Consider the following 19,780-nt stretch of genomic DNA (forward strand, 5'->3'; position numbering starts at 1 on the left):
ACCTGCTACACTCCTTTTTGCAAAACCTTTCACACGGCTCCATCCCAAACTACATACTATTAAGTGTACAATTTTGTAAGTTAGTACATAAAAACTGGCACATTTTATTGATTTATACTATAGACACACAATTCAAAGTGTGCATCACATACACTACAACTCAACTGTTAATTTGAAATGGCATTTCCAATTTTAAATAAAAATGACTTTATTTTCACTTAGATTTTTTAAAATGTTGTCCATCAACACAACACTTAAAGACATTTTAGTATGGATACCTCATTTTGTCATTTTCAATGTGTGCACCTCAATTAAAACACAAAATTAGTATAAAGTGTGAATTTGGAATACAGTTTTTAACAGGCTACAGTGCATCACTGGAGTCCTTTCTAAATTACTATTTGTGCTGTTTTTCGCCACCAGATTTGGAGGTATTTTTAATCCAACCATTAATTCAGAAGAGTATGCATACTACATAGTATGAATTGTACCATAATGTAAGTTAGTACACTCACGAAATGTATTCAACACATCATGAAAACTGGGAATTTGGAATGCCTCCATCAATCTTAAAGTTAAAATCAAACATGTTTTATGCATTTATTACATCCATGTGTTTTAAAAAAAAAACAGCTCCTCCATTTCCCGTGCACATTGCATTGTGGGAACAATAATGTTAATCACATATATGATTCTCCATATTCTGCTTGTCTCATTGTCTCAGTTGTTACCGAGTCAAATTTGAGTTCAGACATGTTGACACTTTGGCCCTCCACCAATATGTGATGTTACTATGTTACTGTACTTAGTGCAGATGATGATTTGGAACGCAGCTTGTGCTTTTGTTTTTATCACTGAAGTTGCATTTTTTTCCCCTTGTATTACACAAAAAGCCTGACCAATATTGAGGGTAAACAATGGAGCAATCAAATACTCCCTCCACAGTTTGGTTTCATGTTTTGCTCTTGTCAGCAAACAACCGAGTCGCATCCACAAAATACCTTTACGTTGCTGAATCCAATAATGGATTCATGCTCCTAGCACCACCCTGTAACTCCTAATCCCCTCCTTACTGTCAGCCATCATCACCTCTAAACAAACAGAAAGCAAACATTCTTACTCAAAATCTAATTTACACAAACAATGATCTGGATCTACATAGAGATGCATTTGTACATATAGAATCTTTAAAGAAGCATCAAACGATTTTCTTTTCAATGCAGATTTACTTAAGTGTATTTTATCAGACGGACCACGCCGCTGGATCCATTTTGACGTTACCCTTGGGGCTCATGTTTGATATCAGTTAGTGTGCTACACTAAAGATAAGCAATGGGCAGTCAACGGCAGTTTTTTTCATTTTTTTTGTTTTTCATTACGAACAATAACACAGCTCACATCACTCGACTGAAAGAGGAATGCTGACAAGATGCTCTGGCCTGATGTTTGTGTGTTTTTTTTTTTCTTTTTTCTTTTGACGGATTTTTCCCGTGATTCATCCGGAGTATGTGTGGAAAAGCATGTTCTGGTGTGTGTGTGTGTGTATGTGTTGCGTGGGAGTGTGTGTGTAGCTTTATGCATTTAAGAGAGCACCATTTTAAGACAAATTCTCTTCAGAGAAAACAGTCACCTTTAGATCGCTATAAAGTCAACATGTCAAACATCTGAACCAAAAAAATGTCTTATTTGTGCTAAGAGAGCGATGCCCCAGACATACGTTACTGTAGGTGTTAGTCTTGGTGTTCCTGGAGGTCCCTCTGGGATTTTTTCGAGATTGGGTGTGTGAAGTTTGTCATCACTTTGCTCCTTCTGTCACAACTCAGGCACACTGAACACTGTGGGGAGATGGCGATGTCGAGGGTGGTGTGAGATGGTGATCAGACAAAAAACTGTTTCAGAGTTAAACATCAAGGTTGGAAGGGTGCGGTTTGTGCGTTCGGTGGGTCATTCGCTTCACAACGCCTCTGTCACACGGTTCCATTCTCCTGCCTCGGCTTGTGGGTCGTTGTGCGAGTGGGCGTGCTCAGGGAGGGGGCCAATGTGCAGAGGAAGCCAGCCAACAGCGTGAGACCGAGGCCCCCCCAGGCACAGAACATGGACCAGCCATAGCCATGGCTAATGTCCTCGGGGAGGCCGTACATGTAGCGGGGGTAGCGGGACAACTCAAAGTTGATTCCTGCCACACATGTGCACAAGGAGATGATGCAGCATGTTCCTGTGTGAGCAGAGGAGACAAGCAGTGATTTAAAATGGTTCCAGCTTGATGATTGAATTCCTACATGTACCGTGCATCTTACTGCAGGACAGGAATCATGTTACTGCCGGATATTGATCTACTCTCTCATGATAACCCAAAGATGCTATCAGCTGTCACCAAATAAATACAGAAATTGAATGAAATTGGATTTTGGCTGCATGTTTGTGTGTGAACGTGGGCATATGTGCTCTCACAGTACCTCCCATGAGAAAGAGTAGCCCAGCTACATATTGCATGAGGTCATGCTGCTGGCAGCATCCCAGCACTCCAATGATCCAGCCAAAGAGAATGATGGACACGGCCATGCCCACAAAGCCAGCCGTCATTCTTCTTAGATCTGCAGGAAGAGGTGAAAACGTCACCACTAAAACTCAACAGTGAAACTAAAAGCTGTTATTTTGTAAACTGGTAATTACTAATTTTGCGTTGTGGTGAATCTGTTGCTCTCCAACTACAGAGCGGATGGTGAAGTCTGTATCACTCTATCAATAAACCACATTGAAATGTGTTGTTAATAGGCACTACTATTATTTTATATAAGAAAGATACCTTAAATAATGCTTTGGTGTAGCACGTTTATAACGGAACATATCAAAGCAGATTCACAACAATACTGAAAACAAAACTGACGAAAGTGTTTCAAAACTGAAAACAATACTGATGCAATCCAAGGTCAAACAACTCCTTCACTCTCTCTCTCTCTCTCTCTCTCTCTGAACAAGGATTTAAAGTAGAAATAAAAGCCTATCCACATGTTTTAAGGGGATATGTTCAAGAATATATTGATCTGTCAGACCTAATGTCCTCAGATAAGCCACTCGAAAGCTAATGGCTTCCTAATAGTGACCTGATAACCTCTGGTCATGAGTCTAGACGTGGGAGAGAAGGGCTTATGAGGTCAGTGGTGTATTCAGGAGCGAGGATGACAGCAATAGGAGAACATTTAACTCATTAATTTTATTAGTTTGGCTGTTAAAAAAAAGACTTTATTTCATAAATGTCTTTGAAATGTCTTTGAGACAAAAACTGTTTTAATTCAATCTTAAAAATTCCAAAATATCTCAAAATGCTTGTGGTAGGCTATAATTGCGAATAATGTGATCAAGGAGTTGGACGTCCAATGAAAATAAGAGCCCAACATCGTGCCTTGAGGAACAAATTTCCTTAGAGAACGAGTCAACCAAACCCCTGAAGGTGAAGCCTGTCTAGAGGATAACATGTTTAAATTACCTATATCAAGAGGATCAGTCGTGGATTTTCTCAACCTTTACTGTTTTTTCTTTTTAATGTATTACTAAATTAGTCTGTTAATTGAATACAGTAGAACCATGAAGCAGAAACACACACAAACACTGCAAAGAACAGGTAAAAATGTATTATTATTATTAATGAGTGACTAGTCCAACCAACTCCATAAAGACAGACTAACAGGTTGATACTTACGGAGTGCATGCCACTCATCCTGTCGTATGGTCTTTGTGATGTTGATGGGTAAATTTCGTGGTAGGATGGACGAAGAGTAGTGATACTTGACTGCGGTACATCTTTGAATTATTCCTGGCAGAAAAAGAAAATGATGGAGACAATAACAACTCGAGCACAACTTACATACAATTAGAGCGAAGTGACAAAAAAGAAAATTAAGTAAAAATCTCATTCTGAACCTTTGCCCAACATGTGGGATTATGAAATATTATTAACACATGGTGGAAAAGCTTCATATTTATTTTACACCCTCACTGAGTTTTAATTTACTGAGCTGGCCTTATTAACCTCATGTTCCCAACCACTCCTACATTGTTATTAAGGGAGGATTAGGAAACAATGTGCAATATGGATTATTCTACCGAAGGCCCCATAAAGAAGCTTAATTGTTCTCATTCAAAGTGAATCTCTTCATAATGACTTGATAGTCAGTGCAGTAAACTGCATTCAAAATAGACATTCAGAGTCTGATACATTCAAAATTTAAAGACTTTTGTAGTCCAGCTCCTACTCCATATGTCAAGCGACACAACAGCTTTATATTTCAATTTCCCAGCAAATCGTCACTTTAGTTTCACATTTTAGAGAGGGACTGTGATATTTCTAAAGTACTTTGCATATCTTTCAAGTTAGAACCATGGCAGACATCTTTCTTTTTGTATTGGGAGCTCAATAGACCCTTTTCACAGCAGACGTTTTGGCTTGTCAAAGCAGGAAAAGCAGAGGTGTAAATAATCATATTAACGATGGCTCCATTTCATTAAGTGTCCCAGCAAAGCACATCCGTGACTGAGCATGCACAATACCAGAGCCCTGAAACCCACATGAATGCAATGCAGCAGTCATCAGTTTTATTAATTCCACCTGTGCTTTTCCTGCTTTGGTAAGTCAACATACCTGCTGTTAAAAGGGTCTATGGCTTGATAATACAATCTAAAATTCCCATAACTTTGATCACACTTTATTCATCTTTGATTTTTAGACTTTCCTTTTGATAGTTGGAGTTATGATCTTCCAGACTTTGATCTGAATGTTCTTTGTTCAGGAAACCCAAGGCTACTATTTAGGAAAGCAGTTTATATTATCAGGGCAGCATTTTAGGCCAAATATTTCAATGTTTTTTAGACAAATTGATGTGCTTCATATAGAAAAGTCAACATGTGATAGTAAAGTGCAGCCTGCTGCCTACTTAAGGCATTTCTGATACTTTGTTGTACGTCTTAAGCTTGAAACGGACGTTTTGAAATGGAAACTACTGTATGCATAACACATTTACTGATGACATGACATCATCATCTATAAAACATACCCAACTGCTTTGAATGTGGTTTCAATACTGCATATCTCATGTTAAGAAGTTACAAAATCTACCTCAGTTAAGACTCATCTTTCACAATTCAAAATAAATGACAATAACAGACCCAATGGTGGCTACCGGGCACATGTTATAATGCTGTGTACACCTGTGGTAGATCCACGCAGGTGATTTTAGCTATTTTGCCTAGTTAGACATCTTCTCAGGGTAGTGTGGGAATCTACAGACTGCGCTTGATTGACATCTCCCTGACTCTCCTGTTAGCTTTGTTGTTCCTATTGATGCAGGATTCTTACTGGTACATCGAGCTTGGTGACTTAATTCAATTCCCATCACATCACCTTTACTCTGCGGTCCAATCTGCTAAAATAAGTGAAAACACCTGTGTGGGTGTGAAAGGCCTAATAAAATGCCACACAAAGATCAACACTCACTCAGTGTGTTGTATAGATCTGGAGCATGTGGTGTTAATTTAACACTTCATCAGTGCATTTACAGTATGCGTCGACATCAGCAGAGTCCATTTTCCTGTCATCACTGCTGCCATAACTCTGTGATCATCAAGACTGTAATCATGACTAGACAAACCTCCATACCTGTGCAATATTAAAGTTCATGAGAACACAATTTCTGAACCTAGTTTTGCAAATTGCATCACTTGACGTTTGTGCATTCATTGTTCGCTCATAAGTGCACTGACATAATTTAAAGTATGATAGTCCCACAAACATCGCTGCTGACATCGCATCCTTTTTGTGTGTTAAAACTTGGTCGTCATGCTTTCAAATGGATGACTGTGGTTCCATTAGAGGCATTCATGTTTGTTTTAAATGTCATCGCTTTGACATATGGACCGGCTCATATGATATGTAAATGTATCATTTATTAGTCTATGCCATTATAAATCATCTGTGAAAACAGTATTAATATGACTTCAAATTGCTCAATATATCAACACCTATATTGGGCCTAAACATGATTATCAAAAAGGAACATTTATGGTCTTAAGAATTAGATAATATTTAGTAAACTGATTAATATCATGTTTTCACTTACATTAGGTTACTTGTAGTATTTCTGGCCATAATTGCATGAACACATGTACAATTAATTTAAAACACAACTAAATAAAGACCTTTCTGAGACAATGTCAACGGTTAGACAACAAGCTTCGTGTTACAGAGGTATTGGATTAACATGTTCATACCACGTCTACCCCAGGACTGACAGGTTCAGTCAATTAAACACAAATATACCTGGGTTGTCATTATGTTCATTGTATGTGTGGATATTAATAGATTTTATACACATTAACTGTATACTGTAGATTATGTTATTCCAAAGTCCCTGAGTTATTGATTATATAAAAAGTGTTTTTAATTTTACATAATATTTAAATGGTTAAACTTAACAAAAATGCCCCTATTCATGATCTTTAGGTAGATAATGGTGCTGGCTCAGACAACTATGATGATACATAAAACATGATGTAGTAGAGACAATGCTTGGAAGAGAGAAACACATCCCTGGGCTGTTTTTACTGATGTCTACTTTGCAACAACTTCTGATGGACACCCATGTTTTCTACACAGTGTGTGTCTTTGTGTATCTGCTCAGTTTTAAGATCTTGGTCTGGATCAGGAGTTGCATAAATGAGTGAGGCCTGAAATATGGCTTCTCATTGTTGCTCAATGAGGAAGACTGGGCATTATGTTGTCTTCGCTGTGATCTAAAATTCAAACCAAATGTAACAATGATTCAGCTTCCTTTGCAGTAAGAAATCACATTTGTATGACAGCAACCTTCATGGGATGCTGTGTCTCTTATATGCAAAACGGGTTCAGAAAATAGAGGTGCAGCCATTATCTGGGAGAGAGAGACTCAGCTAAAGGGGGTTCTCTCAGCACCATGGACAGCGAAATTCGCGAATAAAGAAAAGAGACATAAGCTCCAAAAAAACCATCCTAATCTAGTTTCATAACAAATTTAAATCGCAGAGACCCGCTACTGTGTGAGGAGAGTGTGGGCCTCTGTGCCATCCTGTTTGTGTCGGGCTAGGTGTGAGCTCATCGCTCAGCATCACGGCCTGGTGCACATAAGAAAAGCCAGACTGCTCGTGTTTACCTTTGTAAATAAGGTCCTCGGTCTCCATGTCGAATCCCTCCCGGTGACACTTCCTCCAAAGCCCGGAGATGGTGGAGTTAAACTGCCGACTGCAATGAGACTCCATGGGAGACGCAGCGGCCAGGAAGTGCCGCTTCCCCCGGATGAGAGCTCCAGCATCTGGGCCGTTACCTTTCCTCTCCAGGCTCTTAGGAGGCATCTGGAGCGGGAGGTTGTGGTTTGAAATGTAGATGTAGCCGGGGTCGTTTCGCTTGTTGGCATAGTTTTTACACCTCTCCCGATGTCTCCTCGCGTCGGTCTCGTACCAATAATCGGTGCAGATCGCCATGGCGAGCAGCCCGAGCGCACAGAAAGCCAAGAAGAGCCCTGTGCCTGTTAATATTTTCATAGCGGCCATCTTCCCCGCTCGATGGAGAGCCCAAACAGTCGCAGGAAGGTTCCTCCGTGGCCGTGGTGGTGGTGGTGGTACCGCGTGAAATGAATCACGACGGCACTCACAGCCTCACGCAGTCCTGCACTAGGAGCATAATGGTGCAAGGCCAGCGTTGTCTGGACTGGATGCTGCGGTCTATTGTTGTGGTACCCGGTGGATGCAATGTTGTTCCCACCATCTGTTATGGTACAGGAGGAGAGGAGAGGGGATGGATGGCGACCAACGCTGTGAGGAGGAGGCAGGGGCAGTGATGTAGTTGCGCTCTCTCTCCTCCAGGTTGTCTCGGGATGGGGTGGACAGGAAAAGTGCTGCTCTGCTACGGGGGAGTGGTCATTTGTGATGCTTGAATGGTTGGATTTATTTATTTTTTGGGGGTAAACATGTAAAACACAGGTGCTGTGTAATCCTTTATTTTTCTGCCTATAAGAACAGCAGTTGTTTCTTTAAATCATTAGTTGCAATATAATTGGTGACTCTAGTGTTTATTTTATTGCATATGTATGACTCAGCCAATTAACCTAATGGATATGAGATTAGTGCCAGTTCAGATGACCTGCCTTAGATATGTTTCATGTTTAAAAATGAAATATCATTTAAAAAAATGAATACATTATCATGCAAAGGGATACTTTATCCTTCTAAGAGACAGGTCAGCATATAGACTTACTTAAGCAGAGTGACCTCTGTGGTTCTCACCGCTACAAATTGGTAATTCAAGCTACCTTTTATGAATACTGGTTGGTCCAATGAGAGCAATGCACTCTTTTTGCATGAGGATCTTGTGTACATGGGCACAAAACAAACATTGAGACAAACAAACAAGACTATCGCTAAAAGAGATGGCAAACATAAAAGAAGGACATCAAACCAGCAATAAATACAACAGTGAGGAGTAAAGGCCTCGATAACTTTAAGAGCTGCGCTCGCGCAGATCTTTTGCAGGTCTAGTCAGTATTGGAGTCAATTAAATCTTTAAAGTTGGCTGAAGATATTTAGTGATCCAGTTTGAGATCCTGTTGCAGTTCATTGCAGTGTGAAGCCGAGCATTCAAAGGCCTATAATCAACCAAAACAAGATCCAGTAAGGCGGTCTGAGATAACTTACTGGATATAGATTGTTTTCCTAGAAAGGATCATTAAATACATAATTAAACAGTAATTATTTTTCTTCTTTTATTGCCTATAATACTGTACTTAATAACTATTTAATTAAAGGTCTACACTGAGCATAACTCTTACACATACTCAAATCAGATCTTGCACTTAACTGAGCCACTGTAAATGATAGACCATTTGATAGCATAGGACAACATTACAGTGTAGAACACGGATATAATTGTTTTCACGTGTGTATAGCTCATGAAGTCTGGGTTGTGTTGGAGACTTTCAGTTTTGGTGAATGACATGTTGACCTCAGCACAGGCATTAAATCAAAAGGCTGACGGAAAATGATTTTGTGAGCAGAACCTCAAAACAACTGAGCAGATGGTTATATTTGTCATCAACAAGCTCAGATAGTCTGATTCAGACCGTAACAATGAAGTTAATGGAACACAGCTGAGAATCAATGAAATATTTGTCACTCATGTGTTTGCACTAGAGTGTACATAGTGGTTGTTAGTTGTCCTTCTGTGCTGTGACTGAGGAAGGCTCCCACAGACAATAGGCCGCTCACAGGCTGATGACTAAGGAAGGCAACCCGCGGCGGAGTCGTTATGGCAACAGAAGCTTGCCAAACAGACTGTGTTGAAATTGGACAAGTGTGAACACACAATCAATAGCCCCCCCTCCCCCGACTCCCATATGACATTTTAGGCATAGAATCTCTGCAGTAAAAATATGCTCATGGTGGACAGGTTTTAGTGCAGCGAGGTCACAACGCACTGGGCTGCCTCAGCACCTTCACACAGCTCCACCAATCTATATCAGGATATCCTCATCCCACTGGGATCATTATCACACCCGTGTTACAGTTGTTCATACTAATTGTCTGCTAGTATGTGTGGTCTTTTTGTTGTAAAGTTCATAAACAGCAGTAGTTTTTTTACATGAATGTATGAAATTTACAGGTTTTTTTTCCAGGGGTGGAAACTTAACGCTATGAAAAATCCTGCATGGTGACGTTTCTAATAGTTACCGGTCCCTAGTCTCACTGAATTCTTGGCAACAGTATAAATTAAAGCTGATAAATAACAAACGGTACAAATCTTTTTCATCAATTAATTTCAACTTTATTACAATTATTTTTTCAAGCAGAGATCAAAAGGTGCGGACTGGACTGTGTGAAGAAGATACAAAGCAGAAAGAAACAGTACTTTGGTGTAGACCTGACACTGGTGTAACAGACCATCGTGACTTCTTGGCACTTATATCTTAACAAGACAAAACGATTGCATGGCGGTGGTGCACGTCTAATTGAACTATAGGTTGCTTGTCTAATTTTCAATAAATATACAGCAGCTACATCAGAAAAATATCAATATATACAATGTTTAAACAATTTAGTGTTGAATACATTTTTAAGAAGGACGCCCTTGTACAGTTAAATAATACCTGCTCTGTTGAGCTGGTACATCAGGTGTACCTGTGTAAATGTATGTGCAAAAACAACATGATTGTCTGATCAACGATATAAGACAATTTGGTAACAGAGATCAATACAAACCCTCTTAATTCCAGGGATGTTTTAGTTTGGCACATTTTTAAAGTGTCTGCACAAGTGTCTTGTCAGCAGATCAAGAAGGTCTTCCATCCATAAAGAGACGTTCTTCCGTCAGGAATCTGTTTTAGTGTAACATGATGAAAAGTTTCCAGGAATGAGAGGTACCGGATTAAAAAGGGGTTTGGTAGAGAATGTAGAGTTTTAGTGTTTGGTTAAGGCGAGAGAGGGGTTTTCTCCATGTTCAATTAACAATGGCGGAGAGCACAGCCATGACAGCCACGCCACAGAAAATGAGCAGGATCTGCAGTAGAGACTGTCTGGTAAAAAAAACAACAACAAAGGGCACAGATTCAGACAGAATCAAGGACATACAGTTAAAAAGTTCAGTTTGTAGACATTATTCTTACTCGTCACCATTGTCTCAACTCCAACAATACAGAACAGGTTTAAAACGGTACCCTGTGGAGTTGTTGGCCACTAGTAGCACTACGGAGCCACGTTTTAATAAGTGGCTCCCCATTGTGTTCGTTCTGTCAACACGCACAAAAGGTGCATACCTTAAACTGGACTCCTCTAGCAGGTCAGGCACCACATTCACCAAGGCTATGTAGAGGAAGCCTCCGGAGGTGAAAGGCAATATCCAGGCAGTGGCATTTTCTAGAAACGGTAGGAAAGACTTGTGTATCATTCTGGCAATTGTAAAATGGTTTGATTGTATGTAGAGTATACTGAGAATCGTACCTGTGCCTTTTGGTGACTGGGCGCACAGAGCGAAGCAAGCTCCCAAGACACCGACCAGCGCCGTGGACAGCTGCATGCGGGCGGCACTCCACCGGTCAAACCCGGCCCTCAGCAGAATGGCAAAGTCTCCCACCTGCAGACGGAAACATTTCCCACAGCAGAGGAATGAATAAACATTTAGCGTGTTTACAAAGCACTCTAGCAGTCTGATTCTTTCTATGTACTTTCTGCTATGTAAACATGACACCGTCAAGTGAACCTCAAATCTTCATATTTAGAAATCATATATACAATTTTACTCAGGACTCTGTATCTCACCTCGTGGGGGATTTCATGGAGCAGGATAGCAAAGGTGGTGAGGAACCCGACCTGCAAGAGAAGTTTCATTTACACTGCTTTGTCTTACTGGGTAAAGAAATGTGCTCTGTAGTAACAGAGGGAAAAATGTATGACAAATTCATCCTCGACAGCACCTGAGTGAAGTGATAAGCTCTATATGTTAAGCTTGCAGTGCATAGTGCAAAGAGGGAAAATGTAAAAGACAAAGTACAAACTGAGCAGCCTAAAGAGCTGTGAAGCTGTGACAGCTTAAAGTCTTTAAAAGTGTTTATAATCCTTCATGAAGAGACCTATCAAGTGTGTACAGAAGGTACTTATACACACATAACAAGTAGATGAGAGGCTATTGGATATCTACATATATATATATATATAGATATATAGATATCTACTAGTGGACTCAAAGCTCAAACCAGTTGCAGTTAGACGAGTAGAAAAAATAGCCGAAATAAAATCCATTTGGCATTATAACATAGCTTATTGACTTTTTTTCTGTATCATCTTTTTTTTCAAATTGAATTTTAAAAGGTTAAAGATGTTCAGGAGATAATAGTCAAAGACTTATTTATAGTAAGTAAGAAATGTGTACAAGTATTTGTAGTATTTTACAATGAATCTTCGTATTTAACTAACGCTGCATTGATACAGATCATTTTCATACAGTATTTCATCATGGCAAATACTGTGATAAATGTGCAAGGGAGTAAACAGAAAACACCGGTGAGATGTCTTGTATGTGTATGTTTGAGAACTTCCTCTCTGGCACACTGATCCATAGTTCATGCTGCTAGCCTTATGTCTCTCCAGCTGGACGCTCTCCTTCCCACAGCTACAAATATACACGAACCTACTGAAGCAACGCAAATACATATTACTGCACTTTAAAGTGCACCTTTTTGAACAAGCCTGTCAGAGGATGCAGCAAGAATAAGCAGCAAACTGAAAAAAAGTTTGTTTTAATCAATGTTGTAATGAATGTCCACTTTTAAGACTGTGGGGCTGCTGATACAACAGGTCTGCTGCTCTGCCATCAAGCCTGCATATGCTGCCAAACACTGTACTCACAAGGAAGGTGTTATATTGTGTGTCCTCATTATTACAAGCCTCCAAAACTCAAATTCTAGACTGTATCTTTACTAAAGACAAAGCATATGAGCGACATAAAGCACATCAATGTGGGTGCTCTCATTTACTGATGACAACAAATGTCTTTTTTCTGTGTGAAACACATTTGAATGAGAAATACAAGCATTCTAAGAGGACTGATTTTTAGGTTGTGAGTTCTTACTTTTTTGCTAACCAGGAAACTTCCTGCTACAGCCAGTCCATGGGTGAAGTTGTCGATGCAGTTGGCCAGTAGGTTTAGGTATCCACTCGTCTGTGACACACAAACACGATGCCACTGTTACTCATGTTACCTTTGATTAGTTGAAACTACAACAAGTACGGTCAAGAGGAATCTGATCATATATCAGTCACAACATTCTCTTTCGTAACAGAATCCTGGTTGTTTTTGGTGTCAGCTAAAATTACTCCCTGCTTTGTAGTCTGACCCCTTTAAAGTGAGGCAGTAAATTATCCGGTCCTCTCAGGAAACAAAAAGCAGCTGCTGGTGATGTGCCACAGATTTCTGGGGCAATTTTATTGTTGTTGTAATAAACTGTTGAATTGTGGAGGATGTACGCTGCCTCTCAACCAATGTGTGCTGGGAGAGGCAGCAAACCTTCGCAACCCTGACGAGGAGAAGTAAAAGAAATGGATGGGTGGAAAGACTTTCCAGAACATTTCTTTATAATATGTTTCTTTTCTTTTTTTAAATCAGTCCCACTTTCCTGATTGGCCATTGAGGTGATTTATTATGTATTGGTAAAAAAACATCACTGAGATGTGCTACTTGAGTGGAAGTTCGCCGCCGTCTCTGAGCTTTAAGATTGGAGATAAACACATCCAAAGTCACACTAAAAGGTGAGGGATTGCTCATCAGAATTAAATGTGTGATGTCACTAATAACCCACCCTCTTTTCCGCTGGAAGCTGTTTTTTGTTTATTTTAAATAAAGTGGGGCGAATGTTTACCAAGTGAAATTCAGTGTAAAGGATTCAAAGGTTAATTTGCACATACACAAGTAATGTATGTGGTGCGATGCAATGTGGCGTGCTTAAATTACTTATGGGAAAAATATGGACTGGAAAAAATGTAAATAAAATTCAAGATAAAATAGTATAGATAAAAAAAACGTGCAAATATGCCATGTATAAGGCAGTGCAGAGGATTTGCTGACACTGTGATAGACATGGCGGAGAACATACAGGGGTCACAGTTTAAAGGTCAAGACCCTCAGTAAAGAAGGCACCGTCATGCTGTATTCAAACCTGTCTTAAAAGAGGGATGAACTGTAACATTTACAATAGCCAGTTTATCTTTCTGATTTTGGTTTAATTGAGCAAACTAAGTTGCTGGTTATGAACTAAACTACATGAATCAGTTTGGAGGCTTGAAGAAGCAAAGAATACATCTCTTGCATAACCAACCCATGTCAAGCTTTTACCCCCAGTGGTGTCTCTTTTAAAAAAAAAAGAAAAAGAAAAAAAAAAAGTGTCTGTCTTGTTAACTGGGAAAAGTCTTGGTTGTCAGAATTACCTTGATTTTCTCTGATCTTTCCTGCAGACTCTGCTGCTTGGAGGATTTCCATGACTCAGCATGGTGCCCATTTCTGAGTGATGCCGATGCCTTTCCACTGAAAGCTGAAATAGACTGAGACTGTGGAGAAAAAGAGAAGAAAATCAAGGAAAAATAAACATGTCCCCACGTGAACCATAACCCCAACCTCTATTTTTAAAGACATTTTAATAGTTTTTTTAATAAGTTTTTCTGTTTCTATTACCCATCACTGTCCACCATCAGTACAATGCCATTGGAAGGGCTCGTCTTCGTCAAGGAAACCACACCAGTCTTACCAAAAACAGTAAGTTAATGGTCGCCTGGATTCAACAGTGCAATTTACATGCATTTTATTGCTGCTCCCACTGTGTGTCAATGGCTTTCACCTCCTGCCAGCAGAACAGCTGTTATGTTGAATTATTTCTCTAACTTCCTACATATGCAGGAATAAGAACTCATTTGTACTTTTGCTTCATTTTTGCAGACATTACAGATGACCTTTTAATTCCAACACTGCTCAACATGTTTCTAAATTTGAATATAAGAGAAGAGACATTTCAGGCTATTGCCTCCGTTTTCCGAGAACAGCCAACTTCCTTGTTCCCTCATTCAGAAACCACTTATGTTGCCATTTAGACTGATAGCCAAATTAAGTGAGAGGGAAATAGCCTGCTGTCTTCTAGTCGCGGCAAGGAAATGTTTTCTCCATGTCTATGATTGAAGCATGAGGAAGTAATGAAGCCTGGTGATTTTTTTTTGGGAGGGCTGAGATTGGAGCTAAATTACCACTGCAACACACCTAATTTAAAATGAACTAAAAAAATGCGAAAGTGATAGAATCTCTTACAATAAACATTGCCACTCTCCACACATATGATGCATCCATCAAAAACAATGACCCAAGTGGAGTAAAAAGAAGTGCAGCTTGTGACCGTCCTTGCACATTTTGGTAAGATTTGCCTAAACCCAGTGTTGTAAAAGGAAAAATAGGTATCACCTCTGTCTCTATCACACTGCCACACTCTATTGTTGCCTCTGTCCACAAGCTGAGTGCTCTCCGGTGGACACTGAAATGACTAAAGCAGCTGCTTCACCCCGGCACTATAAATAGACTCTAGTGGAGGAGCTGAGCCGTGGATTCCAATCCCAATCCCCCCCCCCCCCCCCCCCCCGACCCATCACTGGAAATACAAAGAGAGGATGAGACCGCCTTTACAAACAGACTGCAACCAGCCATTCATCGTCAACAAAGGAGTCATGCGTTAAAAAGTTAATCATCAATCTTGCAGAGTCACTATTTTCAATTAATTTCCAAACAATAAACTACAACTTAGATGCTCATCAAGACAAGCATCTAATTTTAACACAAATTAACACACTAATTAAATAATAAATATAAACATATGTATATATAATATAAAAGATTAGTGTGCTCATTGATAAAGATCCATTTCATAATTATTCATACTAAGAAGATGTTAAAGGAATAGCTTGACATTTTGGGAAACGTGCATATTTGCTTTCTTGCCAAGATTTAGATAAAAGAGATCGATTCCACTCTCTATGTCTGCCTGGTTAGCTTAGCACAAAGACTTGAAACGGGGGGAAACAGCTAGCCTGGCTCTGTCCATGCTTAACAAAATCTAAATCTCAGTAATTACAATGATAATCTCTCGTTTGTTTAATCTGAAAAAAATAAAAAACTGCTTGTGGTTTTATGTGCTGGATTATTATGTCCGGGCGCAGTGACATCCTGGAGTCTCCAGCTGCCTGGCATCCTCACGGCAACAACAAGATGTGACAGTAGTATTGATTTTCTCATCAAACTCTCGCAAGAAAATGTCAAACTATTCCTTTTAAATTCATCCCTGTCCAAGGAGATCTTTGATAGGCTGGTTGGACAGTAGGTCATCTGATGCTACAGTCACCAAAACACTGTTAGAAATATGCAGACCAAGCACTAAGAGACCAAACGAAAATATGTGAAGGCTGGTATTAACATTTCTTCTAAAGACATTTCAGCTACAACACTTACAGCAGAGTTAGAATTCATGTCTGAATTTGACGAGGGATCCTCGTGGCTGTTTTGGTCTGGGAACATCTTCTCCAGGACGAGGAAGGCCAACAGGCCAACGATTACCCACAAGCCCTGGGTCATGTAGTGGTTGTGTTTACCAGCTAGGATGGAAGCAGAGAGATTCAAACAAGACTGAATGAGCAGATGTAGTGAGTGAAAACCGAGCTACAACATGGGTGAGTGCTACAGTCAACAACTTAAACCAAGAGTTATATTAAATATACATAATAAATGTAATGACATATTTGCATTTGAAAGAAATGTAATGCATGATTAATATATTTTAAAATGAAAGGATATATGAGGAATTACTGCTCTCAAATAAGGTTTACTGACATTACACCAGTTTGTGTTGTTTGTGAAAAGGTCTTAAGCATTCTACATCAAATTAAAAATAATTAAAATGAAAGATGGCGATGGTATTGGTGGAAAGGAGACCCACCTGAAGAGCGAGAGAGCTCCCATGCCTCAGGAAGGAGGTGAAGGAATACATCACCAAGAAGACCACCGATAGCAAAGCTCAGGAGCTGCTTCAGCCTGTGGCCACCAGCTGAGAAAACACGGGGGAGGAGAGGAGAGAAAAAGGGTAGCAATTACTGAATACTGTGTTTAATTAACAACTGCAGATTGATTTTGTGTGATTGTGACGCCCCTCCGTCTGCCTGTTGCTTGTGCTGCTTGTGTGGTTTGTTTGGCTTCCTGGCTGAGGAGCCAACGGGCAGAGTGGGAAAGGACATGAGGAAGCTGCCTACACCCGAGTAAATTTGGCCTTCGCCTATTTATCTTCGCTTCCTCCCAGGCCTCCACTCCACCATCTGGTTTGGTTACGGTTCTGTGCTTTGTTTGCACCCGTCCCATCACACACTGAACTCGTCCTTATTCTGTATTTATTACTGATCTACCTTAACATATTTCTATTTTATCTCGTGTGTGATTCACTTTTTTGTCACTGACTTTAAGACAGTTTGTGACATAGTTTCTTTCTTTTTTTTTTAGCACCAAGGTTACTTCCTCTTTGATTTTTTTAATATAAAATGGCACCGTTTCAACTGATTCATTTATTGTTTTTTAACAAGTTAAACATGATGAACACAAATCCACAAAAATGTGTCTCTGGCTCAGGCTACTAACATACACAGAGAGCATGTGCTCCACAGAACTTTTTTTCCTGCTTTAGGAGTTTCCTCAGTGACGACTAACCTCCGGTCAGGACTGCACTTGAAAACCCCACGGCCTAAAATACATCTGGAATGCCACGTTCCTGTGGGTGGGGCTGATCAAGAGGCTGCAGGCCTCAGGCTGACCTGCCTGGTCTGGTTATTGAAGTGTTTCCGCTCAGTTTCTCTCATGCGCAAATTGAAAACTCACATGAAAACAGGGGGATTGAGACGCACTTTGCGGGTTCACTTACGATTACCTGACAGACAACATATCTAAATGACTTTAATTACACAGCAACCTGCTTTTTTTTAAATTATTTGTTTTCCACTGTATATTTATATTCAATCTTTATCTGGTGTGGAACTGGGTGACCTTTCTGACATTGTTCCCATTCAGTACAACACGCAGCTCTTGCTTCTGAACAAAAAAAACGAAGTAAAAGTTTCCTGTAAATTTAAATCCTTCAGCCTTCAGCCTCATCCGTACTTTAAGGCATGTTTATGCAGAAAAATATGCAATGGAGCTCATGCCTTAAGTATTTCTCTAGGAAGTTCAAATGCCAAAGGAGATGCAGCTGGCTGGCTAAGACCCAGCAGAACCACTGGTTGAACTCACTGGGACTATTTCCCCCCCTTTAGAGGGTGTGGAGAGCTGAGATTTATTACGGAGCCACTAAAGGGCTGGCATTTTACGTATATACTTAATAGGTTAATGAGGCTGAAATATTTGTTTTACTGCAGAAATTTGAACTGTGAACTCTTCTGCTTTCAACACTGAAGTATTTTTGTCATTTTATAGCTGTTTGACCTTCACATGGAACCATTTGTGTTCATGTTGACATGTACTGACTGATTCCTGCTTTTCAAAAAATGATACAACCACTTAAAAGGGCATCTTTTCTCTTAAGTTACAGAGATGTCATGATGTATCATTGATAAATGTCTTGCCATACATTAACAGGATTGTCTATGTGTATTACCAATGTTGCTCTAAGGACAATATTGTGAAAGTATCGTATTGTGAGTAATTCACATGGAAGTTTACATGTTGCCATCTCTTACCTTCTGTTTTGAGGGCTGCTCCAGCTTCAATGGGAATGACAAGAAGGGGGAAAACCCCACTGAGGCCAACAGCAACAGAGCCCGCCAGGGACAAGAGCCAAACATGAAACTGTTCGCTGTATAAGATGTTTGCTGGGAGGTAATCGGTCAGGCTGGGGCCCGGTCCAGCAGCAGAGGCTGTTGCATGTGCCATAGACGTTTGTGTCATCTTGTGGCTGCCTGATGCCCCCCTGGAGGTCAGCATCAGCAGGGTAACTGGGATAAACAGAGCAGCTACAGCCCAGCTGGGCTTCCTACAGCTTCCACCTTTCATCCGTCCCACGGTCCAAAAAGCACTTGCAACCAGTAATGCTGCAAGAGATGCACACTTTCAGACAAACAGGCCTGTCCTGCACCGTCTCTAACATGTAGGAATATTTTAAATAAGCATGAAGTCAAATCTCACAATTATTTCACATCAATTTTTGACATTCAGTTTCTTAACAGGTTAGACAAAGCAGCACATCCTCACAATTGAGAGGATGGAATAGGCGTGCTTGCATTTTTGGCTGACCCAAATAAAAAAAAATTAAAACTACAACCAGATGTAAATTGTTGTTGCTATGACCAGCTGCTGACGCTAGCTTAAGTTGCGTTAAAAGTGAAGTTGCGCCAGGGAAAGAACAATCCAGAAGTACCAGAGTCCAGTGCGAGCTTCCTGTTGGCAGCTGTCTGCGGATATCTGGCAACGCTCCTTTAAAAAGCTACAGTCAGGCTACAGTGAAAAGTTAAAGTAGCGTTAACCTCACTGCTACTGTTAATCATCTCCTGCAGTACGTGTTGCGACAGAACGATGAAAGCATCTGCTGCTCATCCTTTTCCTGTCAGTATGCAGGACAGATGAAGGATCAGTTAACTCACAAACAGTAACGTTACACGCTGACGTCAACTAACGTTAAATACAAAATACACAGACAACTAAAGCGCCACGGTGCTAAACTGACTAACGTCCCACTGAAACGCCGTGCTTTTGACAAAAGACGCACTGAACTAACGGTAGCTAACTCTGTGAGTAAAAGTTAGCAAGCTAACGTTAGCTGGTAAACATTCAGAGCCTCGTAACGTCCCACAGCCTGCTACAGACTTTAGCTCACACACGCAATCACGGCAAAATAAACGAAAACGGTTAGAACTGCCAACACTAGCACCAGTTTGAGTAAGTTAGTGATAACTTCAGGGTTCGGAAAACATCAAATAACGACATGAATGTGACATTTAATGTTTTAATACCTTGTAGTTTCTGCAGGCTTTGCACCAGTGTGTCCCTGCCATCCAGGCCGGCTTGATGGAGGCAGGCTTGCGCCGCTGAGTTTCACCAGAGTCCCAGCTGCGGAGGGCAGGGATCCGCTAGCAGCAGGAGTAACTGTCGGTCACCACGGCTCCCCAAAACAGCCACGTGTCAGGATCCTGGAGATGGGGGGGGGGG

The 19,780-nt window shown here is 40.4% G+C and overlaps 2 protein-coding genes across 2 annotated transcripts; both read right to left on the bottom strand.

Annotated features, from left to right (window-relative positions):
• Positions 1–1,410: 1,410 nt before the first annotated feature.
• On the bottom strand, positions 1,411–7,900 carry tmem276b (transmembrane protein 276b). The gene is made up of 4 exons (XM_068730762.1): positions 7,182–7,900; positions 3,701–3,814; positions 2,457–2,594; positions 1,411–2,215 (listed from the first exon to the last, which is right to left on the bottom strand). Exons 1-4 carry the CDS (start codon positions 7,576–7,578, stop codon positions 1,968–1,970), a joined length of 897 nt encoding a protein of 298 aa, XP_068586863.1. The 5' UTR covers positions 7,579–7,900; the 3' UTR covers positions 1,411–1,967.
• A 1,927-nt stretch (positions 7,901–9,827) lies between these two features.
• slc39a13 (solute carrier family 39 member 13) lies at positions 9,828–19,769 on the bottom strand. The gene is made up of 10 exons (XM_068730943.1): positions 19,585–19,769; positions 18,316–18,666; positions 16,536–16,643; positions 16,052–16,194; positions 13,996–14,115; positions 12,644–12,733; positions 11,335–11,385; positions 11,017–11,149; positions 10,833–10,932; positions 9,828–10,592 (listed from the first exon to the last, which is right to left on the bottom strand). The coding sequence occupies exons 2-10, from the start codon at positions 18,626–18,628 to the stop codon at positions 10,517–10,519; spliced, it is 1,134 nt and encodes a 377-aa protein (XP_068587044.1). The 5' UTR covers positions 18,629–18,666; positions 19,585–19,769; the 3' UTR covers positions 9,828–10,516.
• Positions 19,770–19,780: the final 11 nt, after the last annotated feature.

The sequence above is a fragment of the Cebidichthys violaceus genome, unplaced genomic scaffold (genome assembly GCF_023349555.1).
Source record: "Cebidichthys violaceus isolate CVI_PGR_0920_01 unplaced genomic scaffold, fCebVio1.0.p SCAF_5, whole genome shotgun sequence".
Lineage (NCBI taxonomy): Eukaryota > Metazoa > Chordata > Actinopteri > Perciformes > Stichaeidae > Cebidichthys > Cebidichthys violaceus.

Coding starts and splice junctions, on each gene's coding strand:
- tmem276b (XM_068730762.1), bottom strand. CDS start 7,578: ATGGCCGCTATGAAAATATTAACAGGCACAGGGCTCTTCTTGGCTTTC. Junction 3,815..7,181: donor CGAGGACCTTATTTACAAAG/GTAAACACGAGC, acceptor TTTTTCTGCCAG/GAATAATTCAAAGATGTACC. Junction 2,595..3,700: donor GGATGAGTGGCATGCACTCC/GTAAGTATCAAC, acceptor CTCTTCCTGCAG/ATCTAAGAAGAATGACGGCT.
- slc39a13 (XM_068730943.1), bottom strand. CDS start 18,628: ATGAAAGGTGGAAGCTGTAGGAAGCCCAGCTGGGCTGTAGCTGCTCTG. Junction 12,734..13,995: donor AAAGATCAGAGAAAATCAAG/GTAATTCTGACA, acceptor TGTGTGTCACAG/ACGAGTGGATACCTAAACCT. Junction 11,150..11,334: donor TCCATGAAATCCCCCACGAG/GTGAGATACAGA, acceptor TTCCGTCTGCAG/GTGGGAGACTTTGCCATTCT.